This window comes from Eurosta solidaginis, chromosome 2 (genome assembly GCF_040869045.1).
Source record: "Eurosta solidaginis isolate ZX-2024a chromosome 2, ASM4086904v1, whole genome shotgun sequence".
NCBI lineage: Eukaryota > Metazoa > Arthropoda > Insecta > Diptera > Tephritidae > Eurosta > Eurosta solidaginis.
The window spans coordinates 290,277,195-290,293,561 of NC_090320.1; the positions used below are offsets into that span (position 1 = coordinate 290,277,195).

The 16,367-nt window shown below is 37.7% G+C and overlaps 2 protein-coding genes across 3 annotated transcripts in view; one reads left to right on the plus strand and one right to left on the minus strand.

Moving 5' to 3' along the window:
- The first annotated feature begins 164 nt into the window (after positions 1–164).
- On the plus strand, positions 165–5,256 carry LOC137241149 (U2 small nuclear ribonucleoprotein auxiliary factor 35 kDa subunit-related protein 2). Of its 2 annotated transcripts, XM_067768445.1 has the most exons (7): positions 165–289; positions 345–430; positions 491–1,214; positions 3,735–3,838; positions 4,057–4,201; positions 4,267–4,713; positions 4,781–5,256. In XM_067768445.1, the coding sequence occupies exons 1-7, from the start codon at positions 276–278 to the stop codon at positions 4,824–4,826; spliced, it is 1,566 nt and encodes a 521-aa protein (XP_067624546.1). In that variant the 5' UTR covers positions 165–275; the 3' UTR covers positions 4,827–5,256. The 2 variants fall into 2 exon arrangements, with proteins under 2 accessions (XP_067624546.1, XP_067624547.1); XM_067768446.1 differs by lacking the exons at positions 4,267–4,713; positions 4,781–5,256 and having other exon boundaries at positions 3,735–3,878; positions 4,057–4,189.
- An 805-nt stretch (positions 5,257–6,061) lies between these two features.
- Positions 6,062–16,367, minus strand: part of slf (C-type lectin domain-containing protein slf) — a 54,386-nt gene continuing 44,080 nt past the window's right edge. The window contains exon 3 of the mRNA XM_067768447.1: positions 6,062–7,192. Within this exon, the coding sequence (XP_067624548.1) occupies positions 6,630–7,192 (563 nt within the window). The 3' untranslated portion in view covers positions 6,062–6,629. The remainder of the gene's footprint in view (positions 7,193–16,367) is intronic.

A 16,367-nucleotide genomic window follows, 5' to 3' on the forward strand; every position in this document is an offset into this window, starting at 1 on the left:
GGAGCATCAATAAAAAAAATATTTTCACCAAATCCCATATCGCCATTCACCATGTTACTTTGAAACTCACCAATTAATTTTTATTTCCGCTTAATTATTCCAATTCCGCTTTGTTTCGTCTCTCAAGTGCTTAAAGAATTCTGTTATTCCTCTGCCAACCCTTGGACAGCAGTGCCATCTATTCTTTTATAGGTAAGATACAAAATGAACAGCTGATTTTTGCAACCGCAATGACAAATGTCACAATATAAACAAATCGCGCCCCAATTGCAATAATGCCGGATAAAAGGTAATTTTATAATTTTATTACTAATAAATCGAACTAAAATACTTAATATTTGAAGGCCATGGCGTAAGGAATTAAAAAAGCAACAACGTAAACGCAAGCGACGAAAAGCGGCTGAGGCGCGCGACTTGCAACTGGAGGAAGGTACTTTTAAATGGCACTAAAAATTATTAAAACAAACTCAATAAGTTTAATTTTTAAAAGAGGAGGCTAATAAACTCAATGATCCCGCGCATCAATATTTCGTACAACAACAAGCACGATTAGCAGAAGAGCAACTACTCGAAGCAAAGAGGCGGCATGCTCAAGAAGAGGAGGCATGGCTTCGACGGGATTTGTTAACACATCGTGAATTTCGCCTTAAACAACAACAACGTGAAGCTGCAGAAGCCGGTGAAGTAGCTAAACGTAAACAACAAGAAGAAGAACTGGCAGCAAAGCTAGCTGCTGAGCAAAGCCAACGCAAAGAGCAAGAGAGACGCCAGGCCGCTGCAGCAGCAGAATTTGAAAAAATGATGGAACATATGGAATCTTTTCTCAACAATACAGGTCCCGCACCCATAGAACTACGCCGATGGGTAGAATCACGTCCTGGTGAAAGCGTATGTGCACTATATGAACGTACAAATTGTTGTCGTTATGGTGCGAGATGCATCAACAATCATCGTCGTCCCTTACTTGCCAAAATAATTGTGGTGCGTCACTTTTTCATTCATCCCCTATTAGAAGAAGAAATGCATAAGGAATATGCAAGTGCAGATGGTAGTTTAGAATTGAATGAACAAGATTTGTGCGATGCGTATAATGATTTCTTTGCGGATGTTATGCCTGAATTGGAAGAATTTGGGCTAATACGGAATTTTCGAGCTATTCGAAATGTTTCGAAGCACTTGCGTGGTCATGTTTTTATTGAGTATGTCGATGAAAGGTAAGTTGAAAAAACTACTGAGTGATGATTAAACACTATGTCCTCTGTCGGGGCAAATAGGTCATTTGAGGGACTGTCAAGATTTTATATCTATCTAAAGGAATTCATTAACGATCAAAAGCTTTAATGGTGGTCGTCAACTCCAAAATTACGTGGAGCATCTATACCGTCTAAAGATTGACGCAACACTCCGGATTATTAGATGAGTGCCTATATCAACAGGTAGTTGGTGCTTAATTAGTAAAAATTTAGCTTTTTTCTTCTCTTAAGGCCCATTATTCTCACAGCACCTCAAAAAAGCTTAGATCATTCATAAAAACCTAGAATGTTCTTCCTCTTTTCCCGACGTTAGCATCGCATTCGAAAAGAATGTGCTCAGCATTCTGATCCGCCATGTCACAAGAACGACAAAGGCTCTCCAATATAAATATAGCTGCAGTGCTCTATATAGATACCTGTCAACGTTCTCCACTAATTCCTGAACAACCTGACCACCTTTGGCATTATATTACAATATCCATGTCTAATGTGACTCCATTTTTGTGAACCAGCTTGCTCTCATATAATTTTATGGGCGATGGTATTGGAATAATGTTGTTGTTGTTGTAGGAATAAGGACACTCCCCGGAGGCCTTGGGAAGTGTTATCGAGTTGATGGTCCTTTGCCGGATGCAGATCCGGTACGTTCCGGTACCAAGCCCGACCATCTCGGGAACGATTTGTTATGATCACTGCTACAACAACAACCTTCTAGGCTATACCGCCCTCCCACCCCTTAGATCTATGAGGAGCTCGGGGTCGCCAGAGCTTCGGCTGTTATTGAAACAGGATTCGCCACGGATAGGCGAGGTTCACAATGGGGTTCAGAGAAGCTATGTAATGCAAACTGAAAGGGCTGTGCTACACAAACCCCTTGAATCCGGTATTTTAGTCGCCTCTTGCGACAGGCATACCTACCGCGAGTATATTCTAACCCCCCAACCCGCTGGGGGGAGTTTTGGACTTATATTAGCTTGTTGTGAATGTACTTCGAATTTATGGGCACGACAACTCCGGTCATTGTTTTAAAATTCTCTATCCGAGGCCTGGGCAACTGGCACTTTCAACATTGTTGGGCCATAGAGAGATTGCTGTTGTTGTTGTTGTTGCTCCTCGAAGGCTTTGGGGAGTGTTATCGATGTGATGGTCCTTTGCCGGATACAGATCCGGTACGCTCCGGTACCATAGCACCATTAAGGCGCTAGCCCGACCATCTCGGGAACGATTTATGTGGCCACATTAAACCTTCAGGCCATTCCCTCCCTCCCCACCCCCAAGTTCCTTGAGGAGCTTGGGGTCGCCAGAGCCTCGTCTGTTAGTGAAACAGGATTCGCCCCGGATAGGTGAGGTTGGCAATTGGGTTTGGAGAAGCTATATATTGCGCTGGCAACCTGGAGGGTTGCGCTACACAGCCCCTTGAATCTGGTATTTTAGTCGCCTCTTACGACAGGCATACCTACCGCGGGTATATTCTAATCCCCTAACCCGATGGGGGAAAGATTGCTCTTAGGCAGGTTCGTGTTACAGGTGTCAGTTCCGCAGAACTGTTGAATAAGTAGACTGTTGTTATCAAGTGGGACAAGACAACCATCTATCAAGAGTTTAGTCTGGACGGGTAACCTATATACAGCAATAGCAACGATCGCTTCCATATTTAAGTGGCTTCCTTCACCCACCCGGCACTTTCCAGTCTATTCTAGTATCTAATTGGTGATAGTTTCCGGAACCTGCCGGATTTTTACATTTTGAGGAATATGTTTATTGGTTATATAACAACAATAATATTAACTATTAATATGTATTGAAAGAATATAATCAAGTCTGCCGATCCGAGGGGTCTAGGAGGTAAATGCGGCGCCCCGCGGCATTGCGGATTCATCCGACAAAGCACTGCCCTCATAGGCAATACTTCCCTTAACCCTCCGAGGAATTTTTGCTGGGAGTATGAAAGCAAGAATCAGATGGGCATATTGTGCCATCTTGCTGTGAGGAGATATGAGAACCCTGCTCCGAACGCTGTGTTTGTACCAAATTCGCTGTGTATCCCATTTGGTATTATACACTCACCGGGTTGATAAGCGCAAAGCTTAATAGCTTCAAAGCTTCCGCAACCCAATTATCAGCCTCACCTACGCGAGGGGAATCTTGTTACAGATATGAATATGTCACATATTTAGTAAGCGAGGATCTGGCCTCCGGAGATGGTCGACCTAGTACCATTAAAGTGCTTGCGAACAGTATAGTCAGCGCAACTTATAGCTCATCCAACTCACCTCAACTGTCTAGCCGCGACGAATCCTTGGCACTATGAACTAGAAGGTGCAATGTGGTCGTATTTAATCGCTACGGTACCGAAACGTACCGGATCTATATACAAAATCTTCGGGAAGTGTCTTTAACGCTACAACAACAACAACCGAAATAGTACACAACCCCACTTACAAAAACCTTTCTCTTACAACAACTATTTTCTCTTTGCAGGGCTGCACTTAAAGCTTTTATTAAACTGCAAGGTCGTTTTTATGCGGGCAAACAATTGAATGTAGAGTTTTCAAATATCACCATGTGGGAAAGTGCAGTTTGTGGTACGTGAATCATTAACCCTCTATGCGCCATGATATGATGGTATCCTTTTTATAAGAAAAAAAAATCGAATATCTTCAAAATGGCATTCATATCAAATGAACATGCTAACGGTTAAACTAAAATATGGTTTGAAATGACGTCATCCTGCCACTGCTTGCGCTGAAATATGTCCAACCTTTCCTTAACATTTAATTTTATTTACTTTTCTCATAAAAAGGTTTAGAAATGAAGCATAAATGTCAGAGGGGTAAAAAGTGTTATTACCTACATTTGTTAAAAAATCCAGGCAATAAGTATAGTACACCTTTGGTAATGATGCAAACCACAAGTTACAAAACAGTCACAACTACGCCTTTACTAAGGTAATTTATATTATTTTATAAATACAAAATACAGTACTGTTATAAAAAATAATCATATTTCCTAGCTGGGAAATGGTGACATCGGGTGCTGCTCAACAAAAATTACGCAATTGGCGCTGGTCTGAGAGTCCCGAGTTGGAGATATTATCAACAGCAAACATTGGTTCAGAAAATTCCGAAAAGAACAACCAGCGAGAAGATAACAATGACAGGAATAAAAATGATCTCAGTGGCAATAAAAATGTATCACATACTACACAGTCTGTGGAAAGTAATCGTAGTTCAGAACGAATGGGTGAACAGAGCGATCACTTAAATAAGGGAAAAAGTAGTGCAAGCAAATCAGAAAAAAATAGTCTGCCAAAATACCCAGATCACAGCACCGGGCGCAAGAATTCTAGTGAAAGACGGGATGATGTGCGAGGGCATGAAAGAAGTAGCAGCAATAAGTATAAATCCGACAGCGGTCGATCCAAAGAGCGTAAACATCATAAATCGAGTCGTTCGAAACGGTATATACGTACATTTAGTTATTATGGTATAAGTCATGGTGCTAAATAACTTTTTATGATTTCCCAGGTACAGCTCATCTTCGAAGAACAGTAAACGCAGTGAAAGAAGTTGAGTTTCGATTAGTCTATTGCAGCCAGCAAAAGCACCAAAGGCGAGAGTTATGCATTAAATAAAAAATAAATATGGTATGATCGAAAACACAGATTGTTATCATTTTTTGGAAGTGGCGCAATTTGGTATGTGTGTATTTTATATAGAATGGCGTTCCTTTGCTATTGATAAACTATAGATGATACAAACACATTTTTTGGCAGTTTATGGCGAGTACTTTTAATTATTCAATTTAAAGATTCAGAAGTGGAATACTTTTTGGCTAATGAGTATGCATATAAATTTTTATATCATTTTGAACCACAATTTGATTCGTAAGTTAAAATTAATTGATTCCTAGTAAAGTTGATGTCGCAAAGATGTATTCAGATATTATGTATAACAAGTAAAGGTCTCGGGTGTAACCGAACATTATATACTCAGCGTATTTGTAAACAAAGTTTGATAAACAAATTTCACGTTTACATAGTTTTTTGCCACTTAGCTTCCGATGTACTGATATTCTTGCCGAAAGCATAAAAAATACATACCAAATTATTTTTCTACACTACACGTTTAACAAATATTAGTTGCGAAAATTAACGAAACGAGTTTCTTATTCGGCGTCGTACCAACGAATTTCCTAAACTTGCATTGTAAGCTACACGTGATAGAAAAATTATACTGTCAAAACTGTATTGCATTGCTGCAATATTTGCAATATTTTAGTCACGCTCTACTGGTCATGCAATTGACTTTGTGCGTCATGATATATTTCTCATTACACCCTTTACTTTAGCCTTAGGTCGACATTATAATAGCCGGTATAATGCGTTTGCGGGTAAAAAGCACCATCTCAGTTTTTTCACTGCTGATGCTGAGTCCGCATTCCCTAGACCAAGTATTTGTTAGATTAAGAGCATATTGCAAGAGTTCGCCAAGTACCGGAAGGTGTTTGCCGGTAACTGCCAAGGCTATGTCTTCGGCATATGCAATGGCTTGGCATCCGGTGGGCTGTAGCATAGATAACAGAGTGTTCACCGTCAGGTTCCATAGTAGAGGAGAAAGAACGCCCCCCTGGGGGCATATTTTAAAACCTACATATTTATTTTCTCCAAACTTTAATGGATATATAGGGAGGTCAAGCTTACTTGCCTTAAGGGCACATGGTCGTCAAGTGGTCTAGACACGTAGACATTCTCCGGTTTAAAATTTTTGTAAGAAGTAAGGTATAGATTGACCACAATAAAAAAGGCATTTTATATATTTTTTATTGTTTTTTTTCGTCTTTCATTTTCGGCACTCATTGCAAATTATTCCAAAAAAATACGTATAAAAAGCACACATAAAATCAAAATTCGATAAATGGTTTAAATATAGAACGTAAAAAAACAGAAATAACGCCTTTTGTATTGGACTGACAGTAAAGTAATTGAACAAATTAAAAAAATAAAGAAACATGGCGTCGACACCATTAGAGAATAAATTTATTGGCACAGCTACATACATAGACAAGTTTTGTGGTGCTTTTTTGTTATTTTTGTTTTAATGTATTATTTTCTACTAATTTTGCTACAAGAATGCACAAAATAATTATTAAATTCTAAAGTCTATTATTTGTTTGTTTAAATTTTTTTTTACAAATAAAATTAAAACCAAAAAATCTTTAATAAACAAAATAATAAAAATTATAAATAAAAAAATACACACACAGACAAAATAGGGAGACGACACAGCAGAACCTTAAGCAATCATTTAACGTCACAATCTTCTTCTTATAGTTGCTGCAAGATTACTCGTTCCACCGCTACGACAGATAACCGCTTTAAAGACGTATACCAGGATTCGTTGCTGCTACATAACGCAACAGCTCATCGTTATCCTCACAGATGACAGGTTTCTCATGATAACACGCAACATCATGCCATGCAATACCATCATTGTATACATTGTTCAGCACCGACAAGCATTGTTCCTTAGTTTGGTTGATTTCATATTCAGCATTGTCGGGCTGTGGACGCTTCTTGTGTCCGGTTTGTGACCATGGATTGTAACCCCAGCCTTGTGGAATGCGGTTGGTAGCTTGAATCTTCTCACGCGTTGCAGACCAGAACCAACCGTAAACGTTCTTTGGTTCCAAATCGGGACGATTTTCACAGCCGGCAAAATCACAAATACGTCCGGCTGTCCAAATGTATGGTACATCGTTCTGTTGAATGACGCGGAAGATTAGATTATTTTTCTCTTGGGTCTCCAAAGCGACCAAGTCCATGCAATATTCACGACACAAATTACGGCCATCCAACCAATCAACTTTCTTGTTGGCCAATGCAGGCACGTGGCTGCTCAAGAACATATTGCGTCCACGGTAGGAGAATTCCTTGGGACCTGCAAAAGGGAGAGCAAAGAAACGGAATGTTTTTTATTAATAAATATGTATACATATCTGGTAGTTAGTAATATATAAAGGTTTCTTAAGCACAAACAAAACACTTAAGCTACAAGATTATGCAACACTTCGCTGCTATCATGTCTATATGTCGTCTTCATGCTTGACGAAACTACAAACCCTTTACCCTACCACAAGTTAGCTGATGCTTCTGTTGTACATAATCACGATCTCGGTGGCTTTAGCTCAATACAAGTGCTAAAATATTTCGGCAACGAGCTGAGTCAAGAGTATCTTGAATGCTGGGTCGCCGTTGCGCAATTCTTGGAGAAACAAAGCACGAAAAAAAGAACGAATAACAGTAATAGTCATGCAAACAAAAATGAGCAATTGTTTACATTGAAGCGGCTTTTTCAGGGCCGAATTAACCCTCAATGGGGACCTAGGCAACCATCAAATTCCCTTCTTTCTTCGATTAAAACATACAAACTTATATCTTTCATAAAAATTTTAATGTCACAATGTAATAATATCAATAAAATTACTATCTACATTTGAAACATGTCGTTTTCTACATTTGTTTTCGGCAAATTCATCAATTATATCATCAATATCGATTTTGTTCAATAAATCTGACTCAATGCAAAGTATACCTAACATATCTAATCGCTCTTGTCGCGTTGTAGCTCTTTCAGCAGCTTTGATTCTTTTTAATTGCGAGAAGGATCGTTCGGCAGAGCAATTTGTGATCATTAATGTTAAAAAAAATCCGCAGAGCTATTCCTGTGTTAGGAAATACATCGGCTAATTGATCTTCCATTAGAATCTTATACAAATGACTGTGCATCAGTGTATCTGGAGTTCATGTAACTTTGGAATTGTTTCATTTCAATGAAAAATTCTTCCAAATCGCTAGAATAAAAACGAACGAAGTTATTTACAACTTCGTGGAGGTCTCCATCACTTAGAGAAAAGTTGATGAGAAATGCAAATCTCTCTGAAACTTTCATGTACTTTGACTGTGAAGATTGTCGATGATTTCGAGGAAACCCTTTCGCCTAAAATCATCGCGAGGCGAAAACATTAGGATGTTTGTTTTTTCTACGACGAGTACATTTTACGATTTCTGTGTAACCTACACCAGGTAGTAATTGTTTTGTTTTTCTTCGAAATCATTGACGGAATGAAACTAAACTCTCTTCTAACGATCCGTACAAAAAAAAACACACGCTAAAATAGAGTTGAAGCATTCTACACTCTCTGTTCTAAAAATAATCGAAGTTTTTCAAAATAAAAACAACCAGTGTACATTTTGAGATAATTCTTTTTTTATTATTCAATGTACTCTCTTTTCACTTCGATACACTTCTTTTCACACTAATACAATTTGTCAAATGAGTCGGAAATGTCCTTTTTAGAACCTTGTCTAGTTCGTCGATCGTCGCCTTTTGAATGCGGTCAATTGAGTTTTATTTATTTGAGTAAAAATTATTTTCAGTTCTGATTATATTTTTCTTTCACTCTCTAGAATTTTGTATTTGTAAGAAAATTTTAGAAGTCTTTTAGGCAAATGCCTATTCTGCCTACTTGTTAATTCGGCCCTGAGCTTTTTTAATACAAAAAAAAATTTCTAATTTTCCAACCATTCAATTGTGATGTGCTAATATCCATTGCAAATAGTTGTGTTTTCGGTAAGTAGGTGACTAACTATATATACCTTAATACATATGCATCACGATTGAAGCATCTGTGGCAGCTTAAATGTTGCAAAAAAGCATGCATATATTGAATAGTTACATATAGAGATTGGCAAAAACACTTCTAAAGCCGGTAGTATATTGCAGCATATGCTATTGTATAAAAAAAAAACTTGTTTAAACAACGAAGCGTTGATGGAATTTTTTCTAATACATGGTATCAATGTTAGGTTTTTGTTTGTTTCAATATATATCCACTTATTTGTAAATTGTATACTCCTTCCTCCTCTCATCACGACTATTAAGTTACAACAGTACGTCACAGCTTACATTATTTTATTTGTGTACGCTGTTTTGCAGCATTGTACACCATCGACGATTTTAAATGCGAAAAGGGGTGGAGTCCGGTTTACGCACTTGCCTAATATTTCAAGTTTCGGTATTGACTTGCCTTTTGGGGTCAGCAGTAGTAAATGGTAGTATAGAATATACTTCGTTTCAGACATTTCTTGTTTATTATAAATTGGTTTTGTATAAATATTTATATATATAACAAATCTACTGCAGTTGACATAATATAACTTATGGGGATTATTAAAATTGATTCATGGATATATCATCGAACTTTGTGACTGTAGTAAGTTCTTTTCAGTACTTTGTTTAGTAATTTTGTATGTAAAATAGATGTATGTATATTGTAACGATTATCCATCACCAATATCTTTTAAAATGGCACACTAACGATATCGGCTTGATTCAATATGCATGTGTTATCAACCCTGCTGGAAAATCAACAAAACAAAATAAATCATGGAAATGCATGAATGAAAATGCATGAATATTTATATTATTATAACAATTACACAGCACATACATTAGAATCATTGACAAATTCAGAAGTGGAATAAAAAACCGGGTGGTTTCAGAACTATGCGAAGTTTGAAATGGTTTGTAAAAAGGTATGTATATATACAAAGCACACACCTAGATAAATCTTAAATTTTCAAGTAATGAGTAGCTTCGGGGATCCCAATTCAATACCTCCACTGCATTGGAAGATATGAACAAAGCGTTTTTTTTTAGTTGAACGCTATTTCGAAACAAAATGGATGATATGGCACCTCTTGCATCCCAAAAAATGAGCACACTTTTTCTTTCCTTGGTGCACGTTGACCTGAGAGAAACTTACTTCCTTGCACTCTAGTGTATTGTTGCTAAGTGACTCATACTTCGTTTACACTTACGAATTGTCGCTAATATGCATCAATAAAATCAAAAATTTGCCACCTCTTGTAGCCCAAAAAAAGTTATAGCACCTCCTTGGCCTTCTTTGGTGCACGTTCATCTGGAAGTAACCTATTTCCTTGTAGTGTAGAATACCTAAGGGATTCAGATATCGTCTACGCTAACAAAATGACGCAAAAACTCATCAAGTCACCACTGAACATCGTCAAACACTCGTTCGAGGAGGTCACATGATTGTGATTATGGTCGTGTGCGAGCAATCGTGCAAAATGTGATGTACGCACTAAATTAAGAATAAGGAATGAGCATAGAATTCATTGTATATCCGACTTTTGCGAAGATTATGGTGAAATTGCTGATAAAAGGCAAAATCTCAGGTTTAACATTTAATAGGGCAACTCACAAGATCTTCTATTTATCGTGTGTGTGTCATTTATTAAACAAGTTTTATCTTCGAAGCCATGGAAACAGTTTAGGTTGAAGACCTTAAAACGTATAGGAGAATATTCTACATTGCTTAAAAATAAATTTTTTAAACCAATTTCGTTACAGTATAAAGTAATTAAACACCTAGTCTTCCGTTTATATACAAATATAAAACGTAGTTACACAGTTCATTGAACGGCAGTCGTATAAAGAAAACTATTAATACAATATGCCAACAAAATGAAAATTTACAGCTGCTACCGGTCTGTATAGCGACAGTAATCATTAACACTTTCCACGCGCTGAACTCACATACATAGATTGACATTAAAAAGCCAAAAAACTGAAATTTATTTATTCATACATTTTCATTTTAAATGCAATATAGCTAATAAATTGTCCTCTACTAAGAAAACAATACTCAATATAATGCCACAAAAGATTTGTGAAGACGTGGTGATAAAAATTAAGCAATAAATTATAACAAAGTCTTCACCGACATTTTTATGGCCAACCAAAAACAATGTCTCCTAATACTTCAAAGTAAAGCGGAAGTACTTAACAAAAATTTATCAGCATTAGATGATTGTATTTTCAAATAGATTTTCGGCTTAACTCAAGAGTGCCAATTAAAACAATTGTTTACAACAAAAACAAAAAACAGCAATGATTCCTCAATCAAAACGTTTCACTTGTTTTTACAGTCATACATACAAACCTTCCTACATACTACAATAATCTAGAAATAATAACATCTGCAAATTCATTTAGGTTTGTTAAGCTGAAAAAACAAATATTCGTCATCAATGCTGATCTCACTCTCTCAATGATAACTACTTACTTGCATATTTAACAGCAGCTGTAACTGAAGACATTAAAACCTCATAAGCTAAAGCTGCTCAGTTTTTTTTTTTAATTTTGTAATTTTCTTTTTTTTTTAATTTTAAGCGCTTTATAGCTTCTTCATGCTGAATTATCTAGCATCTTATGCTATTATCTCCTTATACTCATCATTGCTGATGTAGGTCAAGGCAATTACAATTGTAGAATTCATGAAAATCAGTTGAAAATCGTTTTTACTAAATACAGCACGCATTCTAAATGAAAGACTTAAGAAACGAACTTGAAAAGTTTATACTCAGTCCTGAAAGAATTCAGTCATTTAACGCAGATGACGAACTATGTAAACTAATTAAAATTTAAGTCTTTCATCATACCTGCACGAATGAATGGTTCTCGATCATGGATGGTGACGAGATAATATGGGATGGACTTCGCAGTATTCGAAATAAAAAACCTTCGTAAGACTTATGGTCCTATCCGTGATCAAAGTATGTTAAATTTTGTATGAAATTTAAGCAGATATGAGCATCATGCAACAAAAAAAAGCTTTTTTCTTTTGGTATCGCACCACATTAACGAAAGGGGTCGGAAAGCAACAATACTCCTGAAGAAAACATACCTCAGGTGCAGTGGACTCAATATATTGTGACGAATATTATCATCACTAAGCTGACACTAAGTAAATAAAGGCACAACAAAAATAAAGCAAGCTGCCACTCTTGTGTACATCAAATCAGTCGTAATTTATACACATACATACAAGGCAACGAAGAGATACTCACAAACACATGTACTCATCAGCCGAAGTTGGTTCTCACACATGCAGAACCATATATATAGCTCAATTACCAAGCAGGAGATACAGCAGAAGTCGAAGCGCCTAGACTTTAGCAGAAATATGCGAATGAAGCAAGTGAGAGTATAAAAGCAGCGCAAGCTGAGTAATTTTGGTTGTGAAGTCTAATTGTGAGGTATAATTTTACTACTCCCAAAGTTCTCTAATAAACACCATTTTTCAATACAGAATATTGGAGTGATTTACTCAACAGTTTAGCGATTCGAACGTTAGCAGAAGGTTTCAAATAAACGGAATTACCCTAAATTCGTTACAATATATATTGTTACTAGAAGACCCGGCAGACGTTGTCCTGCCCTAAATTTGGCCTATCTGCATACATTTTAATAAGCTTTTCCGTCTTAATCTGCCCTCCCCCTCTTCACTTTTTTCTAATCCTTTTATTCACTCCCCCCTTCGTCTTTTTCACTTCATCTATCTCCATATTTGTCTCATTCTATCTCTTTCTCAATCTCCTTCTCTCTTTTCTCTTCTCTCAATTCCTTCTCATTCTTCTGCATCCCTTATTGCCTGTCCCAGAGGGTGGAATGTATTTTAATCCAGTCCCAGTCCTAATCCTAGTCCCAGTCCGTCTCTGGATAATATATTACTCTGTACTAAAGTTTCATCAACAGCTTTCATTTGTTATCCATATTCTATAAACACATTCTAGGGGTACTCGGGTCCACGTTTCGGCCTATATCTCGAGACCCTGATCGCAACCAAACCTATGTAGTAACCACCGCGTGAGGCTTGCGCAACTTGTGTGAAAGTTTGAACAAAATCGACCGACGCATCTCTTCTAACACCGGCCACCAACTAACACACATTTTTGCCTTTCTTTTTATATATATAGATTTTTATTTTTCACACTTCACTATAATATTAAAACGAAATGCAGATTTTCGTTGCTTTTGAAATTCGGTTTAAAAATTGCACATGGAACAAATTAAAAAAAATGTCATAGTACCTCTAAATCGCGGGCCCGCTCAAAAACCCCCCACTCCCTCGGCGGGCCTGGTGATGTGCTATACTTTATATCATTCGGTATAATATTTTTTATTGATAAGCCCGTTGTTTAATTAAACACCAACCAATTAAACTTAAGTATATCCGCACCCCTGAAAATGTGAGTGCCGGTGCGTATACGTAACATTTTATTATTACGTATAAACAAGTAAAAAAATTTGCAATAAAATATTATTGCGACTATAAACTGAGATATAACCTATCCTATATTTCAAGTTAGATCAATGTACACACGGGGTGCAAACAAATTCAAAATCGGTTCAGTAGTTTAGGAGCCCATTGGCCTCAAACATAGTGACACGTGTTTTTTATATATTAAGATTAAGTCGGCCATTATGGCAATAATCTCATACCGTACTTCATCAAGTGTCTGGGAATCCAATGAAGCATTGGAGAGACAGAAGGTAAAGAAAAGGCCGATAAGGGTACAGCACTCGTTGAATCGACGACAAACGTTCCAATCCGCTTGGAAAGAATCAAAAGGAGGCAGGACTTGCATTTTATCCATCAAGCACGACAAGCGTAAATCGAAGTACGGGGCTCCAAAATGTCTGCGATATTAAAGTTATTAATATATCTTTAAAGATAAGACTTAAGGCTCATGATGGGCATACTAACGGCACGCTGCCTTCTGGCGTCACATTATTATAACTGAGCCTCGTCATTAATAGCAGATGTAGAAATTGCGCGCTGCAAGAAGTAACGGTTGACGCGTTCTGTTTTCACGTTCTGCGATCACAAGATCAAGGCTTCAGCTACTGGAAGCCGCAGAATTGCCGAATTTCGAAGCAGCAATAAAGCTAGGTCAAAGGAAACTTCTCATATTTGCCAAGAGGACGGGGGTTTATATCAGAAGGTAATACTATAAATACATTCAGTCTATTTGAGTTTCTTATTGATCGGCCATTTCAACCTAACTATACCCCCTTCACAGCTAAGCACGGACACGCGACAATTCTAGACGATATGACGAAGGGGCAATTAAACGGAATAATAACCGACCTAACATCCAAAACAGACCACATCACAGGGGTTTTGGACTTCCAGGTTCAAAACATAAGATATCCTTCAAGGGAGGAATGGGAAGTAGACCTAGACAACGGCAGGGGCATCACAATATGCACCGACGGCCCGAAAATGGAAAAGGGAACTTTAGCTGGGATGTACTCAACACATCTACAGCTAAGCCAATCATTCCGACTTCCTGACGCATGCAGTGTTTTCCAAGCCGAGGCCTATGCCATAGACAGAGCGACAAAGCTGCTCCAAGATAGTGCGGTCTCCAACATGGACGTAACAATCTTTGTTGACAGCCGCTCAGTTATCTCCTAGGGAAAATCGACGAATATGAAAACAGGGTAACGGACTTGCTATGGACCAATACGGCTAACTGCGAAGTCTCAAGGTCCTTATGGCCATGCTTGGATAGGAAAGGCACCAGCTTCCTTCTCAAACTTAACAAATCTGCGGTGAGGGTACTTACGGGTGTCATCACAGGTCATTGTGCTATCGCACCAATGCTCCGACGTTGGCAAATACCAACAAGCTCCCTCTGCAGAAGCTGTCAGGATGAGGAGGAAGAGGAGTCGATCTACCACTTTCTCAGCCGATGCCCGGAGCTTCAAAGAAGAAGGCTCAGATTTCTGGGCTCACACTTCTTCGACAGTCTGGCAGAGGTTGGGAAGGTGGACGTCTCGCTTCTTCTTGGGTTCATCAGAGAAAGCAAGTGGTTCGTTGAAGACCACTAGAAGGTAATGGGGCTAAACGAATTTGCCGCCACCCTGTACTTACTGAGGGCACTCACAATGGACAAAAATGTCTCCGTGTGGAAGTGTGGGTTAACCTAACCCCCTTCATAAAATTCTCTAGTGGTCAGTATGTTTGTTAGTTGTTCTTCCTAGCTCTGGATTGCTTTTTCTTCTCTGTAGCCTGGGAAACACCCAGCGAATAATCATTGGTCTTATATTTTTGCTAAAAATAGCTTGATTTTTAATGCTATCGAAAGTCCATAATTCGTTTATAAAGGCATAGGGAGGCATATTTTTTGGATTCTTAATCCTTTTAAAGGCAATCATGAGTTGTCTACCTAAATGTTCTTGGCCGGTACGCAAATTTATTCCTACACAGAGAAAGTTTCTTTAAATGTATCTCTCCAATATGATGATACAAAATTTTCTTCATTAGCTTTAGATGAAAAGAACTGCAGCTAATGGCTCGATACAACGAGGGCTTTATATAACAAATGGAGTTGCATTGCGCCTAAACGATTATTATTATTATATTTATGGATATTGCGAAATTTTATTTAAAACAAAAAGTTATGCAATACAGGCAGATCCATCTTTAAGTGCTTTTGTGTTTTATTATTTTTTGATTGCTGTTGTTGTATTGCATCATGGGCTGCTGTACAACTCTGAAATACAAATCTTTGAAGATGCCCTTTATTACCAAACACTAACAATAACTTTTGGATTTTTTTCGATTGTTTTCCACTTAAACGAAAATCACTTTCTGGGTCAAATGAGGAAGTAAAAAGCATGAAAATGTGAAAAGTAAACAAAAAATGTATTGTATTGTATTTAAAAAATGATGCCACCACGGTTTTTGCTAGCTGCTTTTCTTTTTAATTGTTACAACATCGATTTATTAAAGTTAGAGTTAGACGCTTGGACTGCTTCCACTTCTGAAGCAATCAGATAAGCCAAGCTGAAATCAGCAGCATCATTTGCTTGCATCACTACTTACTAAGTCAAAACGAATGTACTATTTGCTAGCAGCTCTTGTAAATTGTACTTATTCTTTTTGGCCCATTTTCAGCTAGTTTGATAGCTGAAGGCAAAAGAAGAATTATGTCTGGAAGCAATAATGTACGAAGGAAGAGTTGGTTAATTTGTTGCATGTTTTTGTGAGGCAACAAATTTGTGTTTCCAGCAGCAAAGATTTGGTAAGCACTGATTGATGTTGTTCTTCTCAAGAGGCATATAGAACGACAGCGGTTCGAAATTGAGTTGGGAAAAAGAAAAAGACGAATGGCTCCTTATGATATGTCACGATTATTAGTTGACATTCAATAGCCTACACCATAGTGGTCAAGATAAC

Excerpts from the sequence above, each read along its gene's own strand:
- LOC137241149 (XM_067768445.1), top strand. Across the intron at positions 1,215-3,734 it reads ATTGAGTATGTCGATGAAAG|GGCTGCACTTAAAGCTTTTA; the intron begins GTAAGTTGAAAA and ends TTCTCTTTGCAG. Across the intron at positions 4,714-4,780 it reads AAATCGAGTCGTTCGAAACG|GTACAGCTCATCTTCGAAGA; the intron begins GTATATACGTAC and ends ATGATTTCCCAG.